The sequence below is a fragment of the Equus caballus genome, chromosome 20, assembly GCF_041296265.1.
Source record: "Equus caballus isolate H_3958 breed thoroughbred chromosome 20, TB-T2T, whole genome shotgun sequence".
NCBI lineage: Eukaryota > Metazoa > Chordata > Mammalia > Perissodactyla > Equidae > Equus > Equus caballus.
The window spans coordinates 40,507,905-40,521,341 of NC_091703.1; the positions used below are offsets into that span (position 1 = coordinate 40,507,905).

The 13,437-nt window shown below is 43.1% G+C and overlaps 1 protein-coding gene across 14 annotated transcripts in view; it reads left to right on the forward strand.

Annotated features, from left to right (window-relative positions):
• The first annotated feature begins 12,227 nt into the window (after positions 1 to 12,227).
• RNF8 (ring finger protein 8) overlaps positions 12,228 to 13,437 on the forward strand; it is a 36,394-nt gene continuing 35,184 nt past the window's right edge. For 6 of the 14 annotated variants that reach the window (XM_070244514.1, XM_023624867.2, XM_023624866.2 and 3 more), the window contains exon 1: positions 12,328 to 12,613. In XM_070244514.1, coding sequence (XP_070100615.1) covers positions 12,503 to 12,613 — 111 coding nt within the window. In that variant the 5' untranslated portion in view covers positions 12,328 to 12,502. Of the gene's footprint in view, positions 12,614 to 13,437 lie in introns of all 14 variants that reach the window. The other 8 variants (XM_070244510.1, XM_070244515.1, XM_070244513.1 and 5 more) reach the window with 4 other exon arrangements.

The window sequence follows — 13,437 nt, forward strand, 5'->3', positions numbered from 1 at the left end:
ACCTGCTCTGTGAAGGTGAACCTGTCTCAAGAAAGGCAGTTGACTGCATTTTCCTTCTACAAAGGATAGATTGGAATGGTTCCTCTGCCCAGAACTTCTTCGCAGGACTCATTTGAGTGTTTCTTGGTTTCAGTCATTAGGAGTTATATTAGGATCAAATTCTGCTACATGTAACAGAAACCAAAAATAACTGGTTTGCACAGCATGGGAAGTTACTTCTCCTTCACATAAAAGTTCAAAAGTAGGCAACCCAGGGCTGGTGTGATGAGTCTGTTTCACAAAGTCTTTAGAAACCTGGACTCCTTTTCTGGATCTTCATGGTCAAGATGACAACTAGCACTCCAGCTACCATGTCCATTATCCAAGCGAGAGAGTGGATTAAAGAAAGGACAAAGGAAAAAGAACGAAGGACAAAGAAAGAAAAGGATGAACGAAATGTGCCAGCAGTGTTTTAAGGAAGGTTCCAGAAAGCTGCCCCATAGTACCTCTTCTTACCACTCACAGGCCAGCACTTAGTCCCATGGTGGGTCACCCCTAGTTGCAGGGGAGGTTGAGGGGTTAGTCTATTCCCGGCAACCATGTGCCTGGCTCAAAATCAGGATTCTGTTTCTCGGATTCAGGTAGCAATCTCTACAATAAGAACTTATGAAAATAAGTTGAAAAGTAGAGATGAGAATTTCCCATAAGCATATATTCACAATTAACCTTGGAATTGAACCTTTGTCCTAGAACATGGACAGTATTTCTACTTGATATTATTCAGACTGAGGCCATTAGTTGTTCCTGAGGCTAATAGAGAAAATAACTAATCTGAGCTAATCTTCATTCAAAATTTCTGTTTTTAATTTATGTAGGAAGTCAAGCTTTTTCTGAAATGTCTGGTCATGATTAGAAAATTGATGAAACCTTTCAAACTAATCCTGGCATACTCTGACCTGCAGTTTATCCAATGTTTCTGCATTCTAAATCTCTACAGTTCTACTCAAATAGGCCCTACTTCTGTTTTTATTCATCGGTGAAGGGATAGTAGCACAGATTCCTCAAATAGTGACCCCATTTGCTTCTAGAGGCAAGACCCTCTTGTTGACAGCATTTGGCTTGTCTTGGATTGGACTTTGCGTGTCGAACGTCTCTGTAAAGCTTTAAGGATTGGAGTCAGAAACTAAGCCCCAGTAACTGAGCCCTTCATACCTCTCCCTGGGACTTCAACACTCAATTCCTGGTTGGAGACAGTATTGGAAACTGCCCTGGACATCAAGAAGAGGATTTTAGACTCATGATGAAAAAAATGAAATTCACAAAGAACCAGAGAACATAAAGCACGTTGTCACAAGACCAGAATCTTCTGAGCCTGAGCCAATTTGCCAGGATAGTTGCAGCACACCCACAGCTAGAGCAAATCAAAGCATGCCCTTATTTTGGCAAAGGCTGAATTAGAATTCTTGGAAGCAGGGCAAACCTCTATTCAGTTTGGTTCAGCAGGTGGATTGTGAGCTGTGGCTTCTGGGTGATGAGTGTGACAGTCCCTGCTTGAACTGATAGCTGTGGTGGGGAGTCTGTGACTAGATCCTGGGGACTCAGTACTTTTGCTGTAGGGACACCAAGCTTGTCTCAGTAGTGACCCCATCATACCTGTCCCACCCACCCAGCTATCTGAGAGACGAAAACCCAGACCTTCTCTTCCAACCACTGGTCTCCAATCTTTTTAACCTATATCTTCATATTTAATGTGGGTTTCCTAAAGACATGGGTCTTGTTCTCCAATCCAGTGTGACAATCTCTTGTTTTTAATTGGTGCCTTAGGGCATTTACAATGAATATTAATATGGTTGGATTTACGTTTACCATATTATTTGTTTTCTGTTCCCTTTGTTTTTTGTTCCCCATTTCCTTCCACCTTTTGGATTATTTGAATATTTTTCAGTATTCCCTTTTAATATATCTATTGACTTTTGGCTATATATCTTTGTGTTTTTTTAAGAGGTTGCTCTAAGGATTGCAATATATACCAGTTTATAGTCTACTTACAGTTAATATTTTATCACTTTAAGTAAAATGTAAAAGCCTCACAACCATACAGATCCTTTTACCTCCCCTTTCTACATTGTAGTTGTTATATGCATTATGTCCACATACTTTGAAAACCTCACCAGATACTGTTATAATTTTTGCTCTCATTATACATATTTTAAAGAACTTACCATTTATGTTCCCCCTTCATTCCTTATGTTCCAAGTTTCCCTCTGATATTAATTCCATTCCGCCTGAAGAACTTCCCTGAGCATTTCTCTTAGAGCAGGTGTGCTAACGAGTCTCTCAGTTTTCCTTCATCTGAGAGTTGTCTTTATTTTGCCTTCATTCCTGTATATATTTTCTCTGAATATAGTTATTTTCTTTCATCACTTTAAAGATGTTCTTCCACTGTCTTCTTGCTCCCTCAGTTTCTGATTAGAAACCCACAGTCGTTGAAATCATTGTTCTATATTTAATTCATCATTTTTCTCAGACTGCTTTTTTAAAAAAAATTGTGGCAAAATGTACATAACATAAAATTTGCCATCGTAATCATTTTTAAGTGTACAGTTCAGTAGTGTTAAGTACATTCACATTGTTGTGTAACCATCACCACTGTCCACCTCCAGAACTGTGTTCATCTTGCAAAATGGAAACTCTGTACCCACGAAAGGACAGCTCCCAATTTCCCCCTCATCTCAGCCCCTGACAGCCACCATTCTGCTCTCTGTCTCTACGAATTTGACTGCTCTAGGTACCTCATGTAAGTGGAACAATACAGTATTTGTCTTTTGTGGCTGGCTTATTTGACTTAGCATAATGTCCTCAAGGTTCATCCATGTTGTGGCATATATCAGAATTTCCTTCCTTTTTTAAGGCTGAATAATATTCCATCATATATATACACCATATTTTGTTTTTCCATTCATCTGTCAATGGTCAGTTGGCTTACTTCCATTTTTTGGCTACTGTGAATAATGCTGCTATGAACAGGGGTGTATATATAAATGTCTATTTGAGACCCTGCTTTCAGTTCTTTTGGGTATATGCAGAAGTGGAATTGCTAGATTCTATGGTAATTCTATTTTTAATATTCTGAGGAACTCCCATATTGTTTTTCAGACTGCTTTTAAGATTGTTTTCTTTTTCTTTGGGCTTCAGATGTTTGATTATGTGTTTGAGTGTGGGTTGTTTTGTTTTTTGGAGTATTTTTGTTTGTTTTCTGCATTTATCCTGTTTGGGGCCCACTGAATTTCTTGAATCTATAATTTTATGTCTTTCACCAATTTAAGAAGCTTTCAGCCATTATTCTTCAAATATATATTTTTTCTGCACTCATCTTTTACTCCTCACCTGGGACTCCATTGATATGAATGTTGGACCCACCCTAAGACTCTGTTCATTATTTTTTCATCCTTTTTTTTTCTTTCTGTTCTTCAGATTAGATACTTTCTCTTCAACTATCTTCAAGTTCATTGACTCCTTTTCTGTCATCTTCATTCTACTATTGAGCCTGTAAAGTGAATTTTTGTTTCAGATATTGTGGTTTTGGGTTCTAACATTTCCATTTGGTTCTTTTTATAGTTTCTCTTTCTCTGCTGAGAACTTCTATCTTGCCCTTTATTTCAAGTGTATTTACTTTTACTTTATGGAGCATAGTTATAATATCTGTTTTAAGTCTTTGTCTGACAAGTCCAACATCTGGGTCATCTTGGGGTTGGCATCTTTTGATCATCTTTTCTCATAGAAATTTATCACATTTTCCTAAGTCTTTGTATGTTAAATAATTTTGGATTGTATCCTGGGCATTTTGAATATTATGTATGAGACTCTGGGTCTTATTAAAATCCTGTAGAGCAGGGTCAGCAAACAATAGTCTATGGGCCAAACCCACCCCCCTTCCTGTTTTTATAAATAAAGTTTTATTGGGACACAGCCATGCTTATTTCTTTACATATTGTCCATGGCTGCTTTGGGACTACAACAGCGGAGTTGAGTAGTTGTGATAGACCATGTGGCCCACAAAGCCTAAAATATTTACTGTCTGTCCCTTAAGGAAAAAAGTTTGTTGACCCCTGCTCTACAAAATAGTGATTTTGTTCTGTTTGGTTTTAGCAGGCAATCAATCTAGTTAGGTTCAAACTGCAAGTTCTGTGTCATCTTCTGTGAGCCATTGTTCCAGTGTCATTTCAAAGCAAAGTCTTTGCTGTTTTGGGTTTGTTTTGACCAAGTAAAACTTGTGCCAGTTCACGCACAGAATTAGGGGATCCCTTTCTCTAGCTGGCTTCTCTCTGGGATTCCCCCTACACTCTCTGGCTCACAGCCAGAATGACAGTGTTTCTCTTGAAATTTCAGCTGCCCATGCTGCTGCCACCACTGCTCCACAATTGAGGCCTGCCCTTGGGGCAGGTCTGGGAAAGAGAAAAAACATTTTTTAATGTAATTCCCCCCACACCCTCTGGCTTGCAGGGACCCTTTTCCGAAGTCCTCTGTCAGAGAGATGGGGTTTGTGACATAATAAGATATATATTTGGTCTCTGCCCCCAGTTCCTGACACAGCTCCTAAAACCTTTGGAATTTCCTGAGTCATAGAGGTGTTAGGAGTATCTTTTGTTCCAACATTTGGTCTTTGACCCTGGTTTCTGACACAGAACTCCTAAGTCCTGTGGAATTTCCTGAGCGATAGGAGATCTTTTGTGCTAATGAGGTGACTCTTGGTGGGCTCCTGGGTAGCTTCAGGATGGGGGCTGGTCACCAGAAAGACCAAGCTGTGATTAGAAGCTTGGAACTTTCAGCCCCGCCCCGCATCCTCTAGGGCGCTGGGGATTGAGTTAATAATTATGTCTGTGTGATGAAGCGTCCATAAAAAACCCTTACTGAAGAGGTCCAGAGAGCTTCCAGGTTGGTGAACATGTCCAAGTCCCAAGAGAGCAATGCGCCCCAACTCCACAGAGGGAGAAGCTTCTGCACTTAGGACCCCTCCAGACCTCACCCTATGTACCTCTTCATCTGTAAACCTAAGTAAGTGTTTCCCTGAGTTCTGGAGCTGTTATAGCAAATTATCAAACCTGAGGAAGGGGTTATGGGAACCCCTAATTTGTAGCCAGTTAGTCAGAAGTCCAGGTGACAACCTGGGACTTGCAACTGGCATCTGAAGTGGTGGCAATCTTGTGGGACTGAGCCCTTAACCTGTGGGGTCTGCACTAACTCCAGATAGTTAGTGTCAAAATTGAATTGTAGGACACCCAGTTGGTCTCTGGAGAGGTGGATAATTGGTTGGTGTGAAAAACACCCCACACGTAATGGTGTCAGAAGTGTCGTGAGTAGAGTAGAAGAAACAAGAGTTGTTTTCTTCTAGGTTTCTCTGAGGGTTTTTGTGTGTGTGTGTGAGGAAGATTAGCCCTGAGCTACCTACTGCCAGTCCTCCTCTTTTTGCTGAGGAAGACTGGCCCTGAGCTAACATCCATGCCCATCTTTCTCTACTTTATACATGGGACGCCTACCATGGCATGGCTTTTGCCAAGCGGTGCCATGTCTGCACCTGGGATCCAAACCGGCGAACCCTGGGCCGCCAAGAAGCAGAACGTGCGAACTTAACTGCTGCACCACTGGGCCGGCCGCTCTCTGAGAGTTTTTGCTACCTCTGCTACTGTGAAGCTCTCCACTGGGGCCTACTCTCAGGTGAAAGCTGTGAGAGAAAAGAGGAAAAAGTTTTGAGAAACTCACCCCATACAGATAGCTTCTTCAAGCTTTGACTCCTCTCCCTAATTTGCCTGCTTGTTTACTTTTCCGAGCTCTTAAGTAGTTATATTTTGTCCAGGATTTTCAGTTGTAATTAGCGGCAGAGAGAGGTTGCGGTGGGCTTACTCTGTGTTGTCTAGCACCAGACATCCTCCAAACGTTTTTGACCACAGCCTACAGTAAAAAAAACATTTTACGTTGAGCCCAGTACAGACACACACACAAATATGAGCAACATTTCACAAAGAATACTTACCCTCACTATGTGTGATGGCCTCTGACCTGTTCTGTGGTATTCTGTTTTTTCAAAATGCTAGTAAAGATTCATTACTGAGAGTTAACCTGAGTTTGAAAAACACAACTCTAAACATATGACTGAAATGGGAGAGTGAAGCCTGCTACTAGCTGAAATAAACTTAAGCACATTTCAACAAGTCGTGAATAATAAACACCGGAGCTGATAGTGCCATAAATTTGTGAGTCAAAAAAATGTTGATGAGAATGGCATTGTAACCTTGGATGGTAGAACTCAGGGTTCTCCACGTGAGAAACACTCCCGCTCTCCTCCCTTTCTGCAGCCCTGGACAAAGGTGAGTCGGTTTAGGGATCTTTGTGATTTTTATGGTTCCCAAATAGCCAACTCAGAGTGATATGATTCAATTATAAGTCACCCCAAGCCTAATTTTATATTAGGCGCTTGATACCATGTATTACTTGCAAAATAAACAGCCTGAAGCGAACTCTGCAGTGAAAGGAAAACAAGGCGGTAATTATTGATGCCTGATTCCCACTGCCTTCTTTTCCTCCCTCTTGCCTGTCTGCTTCTTTCCTCCTTTCTCCTCCCCGTTCTTAATAAAATCAGATGGGTAATAAATATTTGAATGGATACTGGTCCTTGGTAAGTTAAAGGATGTGGATGCTTAAAGAAACAGCCAGGGCCCCAAACAAAAAGGAATGAGGTGGTTTCCTACAGTACTAATTTCAAGTACCTCCAAAACAACCACCTTAATTACTGATTACAGATAACCTTCAAAATATAATAAACTTGATGACTCATTATAAGTACTTCCAAAATATAATAAACTTGATTAAAGCTCTCAGAAATATCTTATAAGTCTACACTTGAAACCCTACATTTACCTAAAATAGCACTTAATGCAAAAGCTGTCCAAAGCAGATGGTCCCGTTTTCCCTCTTCACCTGTTTCTGGTTTGCTAAAACATTGCTGTTTCAAAAATGAAAGACATCTCTTCCTGATTCCTTCAGCGTACAGTCTTACATTTGGGGGGTGTAGAGAAGAGATGGTGGTAGAACAAGGAGTGAGAGAAAAGGTAGAGTGAATGAGAATGCAGAGCCATCAGCCCCACCTCCCTGCCCCCACCACACACAGGCTGAATCACTCCACCTGGAATTTTACCTCCACCCAGTCACCCTGAATTCCTCCAAGTCTAGGGAACCCATCTGTGTACTCACTGCCCACCCCACTCCAAAGATGACAAATGCAGCAATCTGTTGAAAAGTTGGCTTGTGATCTCAAGGTTAGAGAGTACTTAGGGAGAAACACAGGACTTCACTTGAGATGCTACATCGAGACCCCTTTCTTCTCTGCTCAATCTTTTGAAAACATAGTGAAAAAGTTCCTCCTCACCCTAATTGAACCCCACACAAGGGAACCACACTTGAAATCAATTGGCAGAGCTGTGCCCCCAAAGTGGATCGACCCTTGCTCACAGAGGAAATTATTTGGTTTAGACATTTTTAAAAAACTCATCTTGCTTGGAGATGGGTAATAAAAGAGTCTAAAATTGATTGAAGGGGTTTCTGCTTTATAACTTCACCAATTTAAAGAGGGGAAAACATCTTGTTTTCTTTCTTTCTTTTTTTTTTTTTTTTTTGAGGAGATTAGCCCTAAGCTAACATCTGTGCCCATCTTCCTCTATTTTATATGTGGGACGCCTGCCACATCATGGCTTGATAAGCTGTGCGTAGGTCCACGCCAGTCAGAAACAGTGAACCCCGGGCCGCCAAAGAGGAGCACGCAAACTTAACCACTATGCCACTGGCCAGCCCCTCCAAACTGTTTTGATCATGCACTCTTAGCAACAAAACAAAGTCTGAGCATACAGCCCAATATATGCATGTTTATTTATTCATGTAAAGTCTATACATATCCTCTATGTTGTTATGTACGTATAAAATATTCACAAAAGTGGCCATTTTTAAAAGAATGGGATTAAAACCTAATTAGACATCCTGATATATTTGTTCCACAAGCAAACGGGTCATCTTGTATACTCCCAGGGGTATGGCCATTCCACCTTACAGACCACTGCTAGACTCTAATGAGTGCAGCCTTTGGAGCTAGAGAGATCCAGGCTCAACAGCTCTGGCTTCAGTTCCTTGCACTGCCATTTGCTAGTTGAGCTTCATTCATTCATTCATTCAATTAAAATGTCAGGAATACAATGGAAAACAAGACACACCCTCAAGAAGCTCATGGTAAGGAGACCTTGGGCCACCCAGTAGTCTCAGGTTCCTCATGGGTAAATGGAGATATCTTACAGGATGGTAGTGAGGATTAAATAAAATAATAAATGAAAAGCGTATAATAAATACTTAAAAGTGGTGCCTACTAATTCATTGTAGGGCTATTTGTGATCTCAAAAGACTGGAAAGAACCAAATTGTCTATCAATAAGGGACTGGTTGAATAAAAAATGGTACATCTGCAGAAGGGAGTAATATACAGCTGTAAAGAGGAGAGAAGAATATACATATATATTGCTATGGCATAATATCCAGGATATATTGTTAAACAAAGCAATCAAGATGCAGGAATGGGGGAGGGCTGAATAGGTGAGGCATGGGGGATTTTTTTAGGGCGATGAAATTATTCTCTATGATACTATAATGTGTGACACTATGCATTTTCCAAAACTCATAGAACTTTACATTAGAAAGAGTGAAACTTAATGTATATAAACTTTTAAAAATCACTTAGGAGGTCAGGGGATCCCAGATAGAATGCAGACTGAGATGAAAAGAATCTAACTGTATGAAACAACCTTTCTGAAGGGGGTGAGGGGAAAAGGTGCTGACCTAAGTAACTTTGGAAACAAGTGGAACTGTAAGACTAAAGGCAAAAGACCTGCACGTAAGTAGTGCACTCCAGTTGATAAAGTTGTTTCCCACAGGTGTGTGCGTTAACAATTTTGAAACGACTACACATGTATACTGGAAATGATGGTTAAGTAAATGGAAGGCAGATAGTGGGAGCCAGGTTTTTCATTTTTGGAGTGGAAAGTTACAAATAAGCAAGGGGGGTGGTGACTAGAATGATCCAGGTGCCAGGTGGTAATGCATTAGAGTTGTAAGACATCTGTATGCACTTGTTTAGCTTACAGATTGAGATAAGAATGTATATGTACGTATACATGTGTTACTATATACATACATACAATATACGCATACATACATAGATATTCATAAATATGTGGATATAGAGGGGTTAGTATTCACACATATATTTACTTGCTCTGTCATCTGAGAGAGCCTAGAAGCAACAACATCCCAGTGGCAATCAGCACACCTAGTACGCAGATGTTGGTTTCTAATACCATTTTCTAATAGAAGGAACCAGGGCTCCTTGGAGAAAAGGCTGATTCTAGGCCTAGAGCATCTTGTGCCAGAAGGTAAGGAAGTGCTCAATAAAACACAAGGATGGGAGTATGTAAAAGGACATTGTAGCCAAAGTAGGAATAATTTGAGTAACAAAGTGGTTTTGGATTATAACCCAAAGTATAAAATAAGTACCCATGAGTCCATACTGATATAAATGATTCAATAAATAAATGGGGGAGAAGAGACAAATATCCTGTGCAGAAGAATTTCAAATAACTTATGTAGATTTCCTACCCTTAAGCAAGTGGAGCATAACTCCCCGTTCCTTAAGTGTGAGCCGTGCCTAGTGACTTCCTTCCAAAGAGTACAGTATGGAAAAGGAGAGAAAGAGTAACTGTACACTCCCTCAGCCAGGTGATCAAGATTAACATCAACAGTGATAATTCATGTTGCTAGCATGTACCCTTAATATGACAGGATGAGAATGGCATTTTACCTCTGTGGTCTTCCTCCCCCAAAATCTATAGCCCTAGTCTAATCATGAGAAAAACATCAGACATATCCCAATTGAGGGACATTCTACAAAATACCTGCCTAGTACTCCTCAAAACTTTCAAGGTCATCAAAAAACAAGGAAAGTCTGAGAAACTGTCACAGCCAGGAATATCCTAAGGAGACATGCCAACTACATGTCAGGATGGCCTCCAGGTGCCCTTGCTATTCCTGGGACAGGATAGAATGCTAAGGTGGGGTGCAGGCACCAACAGACAGGCATTCAAAGCTTAGGGAAGTGTCTGCTTGAGTGTGCAGATGTGGCTCCCCCCAATTTTCCTGACCCTCTGTGACATCACAGGCTGAAATTCTTGATCTAACAGTGCCACCCGGATAAAATGCTCCAGGTTGGAGTTGCAACCATGGTTAAGAAATTAGGTTGTGGGGCCGGCCCCGTGGCCAAGTGGTTAAGTTCGCGTGCTCCGCTTTGGAGGCCCAGGGTTTTGCTGGTTCGGATCCTGGGCGCAGACATGGCACCGCTTGTCAGGCCACGTTGAGGTGGCGTCCCACATGCCACAACTAGAAGGACCCACAACTGAAAAAATATACAACTATGTGCTGGGGGCATTTGGGGATTAAAAAAGCAGAAAAAAAAAAAAAGAAGATTGGCAATAGTTGTTAGCTCAGGTGCCAATCTTTAAAAAAAGAAAGAAAGAAATTAGGTTGTAAACAGCCTCGATTGGCATCCTACTCCACCATTTGTTACTTTGGAAGGATTACTAACCCTCTCTACACCTCTTTTCTCATCATCCCTAATGTAGGAATTATAATCATAACCACTATCATCATATTGTTTGTGAGGAGCAAATAAGATAAAGTATGTAGGCTGCTTGGCACTTAGCTCTTAATGAACATTAGCCATTTACTATTGCACTTCATATGATTCATTTAGTATATATATTTTCTCCTGACAGAATTTAAGAAAATTGTTAACCAGATATTGGAAAACCAAAAAGACAAAGGGGGCATTGAGTTATCACAGAGGTACTCACTACACGGAGCAGCTACCACACTGTACTGGCAAATCCAAAGGAAAGAGTTTGAGGTTTTGTGGGGGTTTTGTTTTTTGTTTTTCTGGTGAGGAAGTTTGGCCTTGAGCTAATATCTGTTGCCAATATTCCTCTTTTTGCTTGAGCAAGATTGTGGCTGAGCTCACCTCTGCTAATCTTCCTCTGCTTTATGTGGGAGGCCACCAGAACGTGGCTTGATGAGCGGTGCTAGGTCCACGCTTGGGATCAGGGTCTGTGAACCCCTGGCCAACCAAACAGAGTGTGTAAACTTAATCTCTATGCCCATGGGTGGGCCCCATGTTTTGTTTTCAATTAACAGCTTTATTGAGGATAATTTACATACCATAAAATTCATCCACCGGAAGTGTATGTATGCTTCAATGACTTTTTAGTAAATGTATACAATTGTGCAGTCATCACCACATCCAGTTTTAGAATGTTTCTATCACCTCCCTAAATTCTCTCAAACCTATTTGCATTCAAACCCAGCTCCCACACCTAGCCCTAGGTAATTGTGCTTTCTGTCTCGATAGATTTGCCTAGTATATTATTTTTTTTATTGAGTTCATAATAGTTTACATCGATGTGAGATTTCAGTTGTACATTATTTCTTGCCTGTCACCACATAAGTGCTCCCCTTCACCCTGTGTGCCCACCCCCCACCTTCCTTCTCCTGGTAACCACTGAACTGTTTTCTTTGTCCATGTGTAAGTTTATATTCCACATATGAGTGAAATCATCTGCTGTTTGTCTTTCTCAGTCTTTGCCTAGTATATTTTAAAAAATTTGTTAATAAAAGGAGGTCATGCAAAACAGATGCTATTTAGGAGGCCTAACAGATTTAAAAATTATCACAAGTTTAGGGGCCGGCCGTGGCCAGTGGTTAAGTTTGCGTGCTCCACTTTGGTGGCCCAGGGTTTCGCCGGTTGGGATCCTGAGCCCGGACAGGGCACCGCTGGTTAAGCCATGCTGAGGCAGTGGCATCCCACATGCCACAACTAAAAGGACCCACAACTAAAATATGCAACTGTGTACTGGGGGGATTTGGGAAGAAAAAGCAAAAAAAAAGAAAAGATTGGCAACAGTTCTTAGTTCAGGTGCCAGTCTTTAAAAAAAAAAGTATCACAAGTTTAAAGTTGTTCAAAAGTTGGTCATTGATTTAAATACCATGGAAATCATCATAAAGTAAAGTTTTTTCAAAAAGAGAAAGGTGAGAAGAGGTTCCAGGTTGGAGCGGCTAGGACTGGCCTGGTGTTTTTAGAAAAGGCGAGAAGGGTGTGACCGAAGAGTTAGAGAGGCTCGGGCGACCACGCCCCACCTGTGGCCAGATCCCCCTACACCTGCGCCCCCGCCGCGGCCAGCCTCTCGCGCAGGCGCAGTGACTCGGCCTTCCGGCCTGGAGCGAGCCGGGCGCAGAGCCCCAGCGAGCGTTCGCATCGATCGCGAGCGCTTAGCGATTGCTTCTGTCTGTTGTTTAGGTATGGCGCCCGCGAGGAAGCGGAGAGGCGGCGGGAACCTGGGTCGTGGTCTCGCTCTGTGTTGACCGCGACCCTTGGCGAGTGGGCTATGGGGGAGCCCGGCTCCTTGGTTAGGGGAGACCGCGCGGGTGGCCGGAGCTGGTGTTTGCGGCGGGTGGGGATGAACGCTGAGTGGCTGCTGTTGGAGGACGGAGACGAGGTGAGGGGGAGGGGTCCCCCCGAGGCGAGGGAAGGGGGTTGGGGCCGGAGGGGCCAGCGCGTCGGCGGGAGGGGTGAATGGAGAGCGGAGAGGGAGCGGGAAAGAGGGGACAGAGGAGAGCGTGGGTCCTGCGGGGAGAGAAGGGAGGAAGGGTCCTGGTGCGAGCGGTTGGGGGGGTCTGAGGTGGGAGGCGTTTGGGGGGAAGCAAGGGCCGTGCGGGAGAAAAGATGGCCCCCTTGAGAGAGGCCTGGGCCTGCGGGGCGAGCGCGCCCGGGGCCGGGTTGCAGGAAGGAGCCTGGTAGAGGGGCAGAGCGAGAGGTGGGCGTCAAGGATGTGAGGAGCAGCCGGGGTTTCGAGGGGCAGGAGGCGGCTGGGTGGGAGGGGAGCGGGACAGCCCTGCTTGGGCCGCTCCGAGCCTGCGGTGTCCTCTGCGGACGGCGGAGCTGCCCCAACTTCCAGCGGGAGTCACGGCCGGCCCAGGGGCCGAGGGGCGGGGGGGCCGGAAGGACTGCCGAGAGCGTCAACTTTCTCGAGTTTATTTTGAAAACGATTGTGAGTTTTGGGTCACGTCCCAAACACTCGAACTTTAATGTAAAAACATCTCATCTTTTGCAACTCTCGAGGAAGATTGGTGCTTTGGGGTGGGCCACATTTGTTCTGTGAGTCTCGGTACTGGGTCCCGCCGAGTGGCACCCCCTGGGATGGATCCGGGGTAGGAATTCAGAAATATGAGTTCTCCTCTCCGGAGGCTGCTTATATTGTTTTCTAATGCGGTCGTAAGTGCAAAATACGTAAAAAAAAATTTTTTTAAGAGGAGAGGTGAG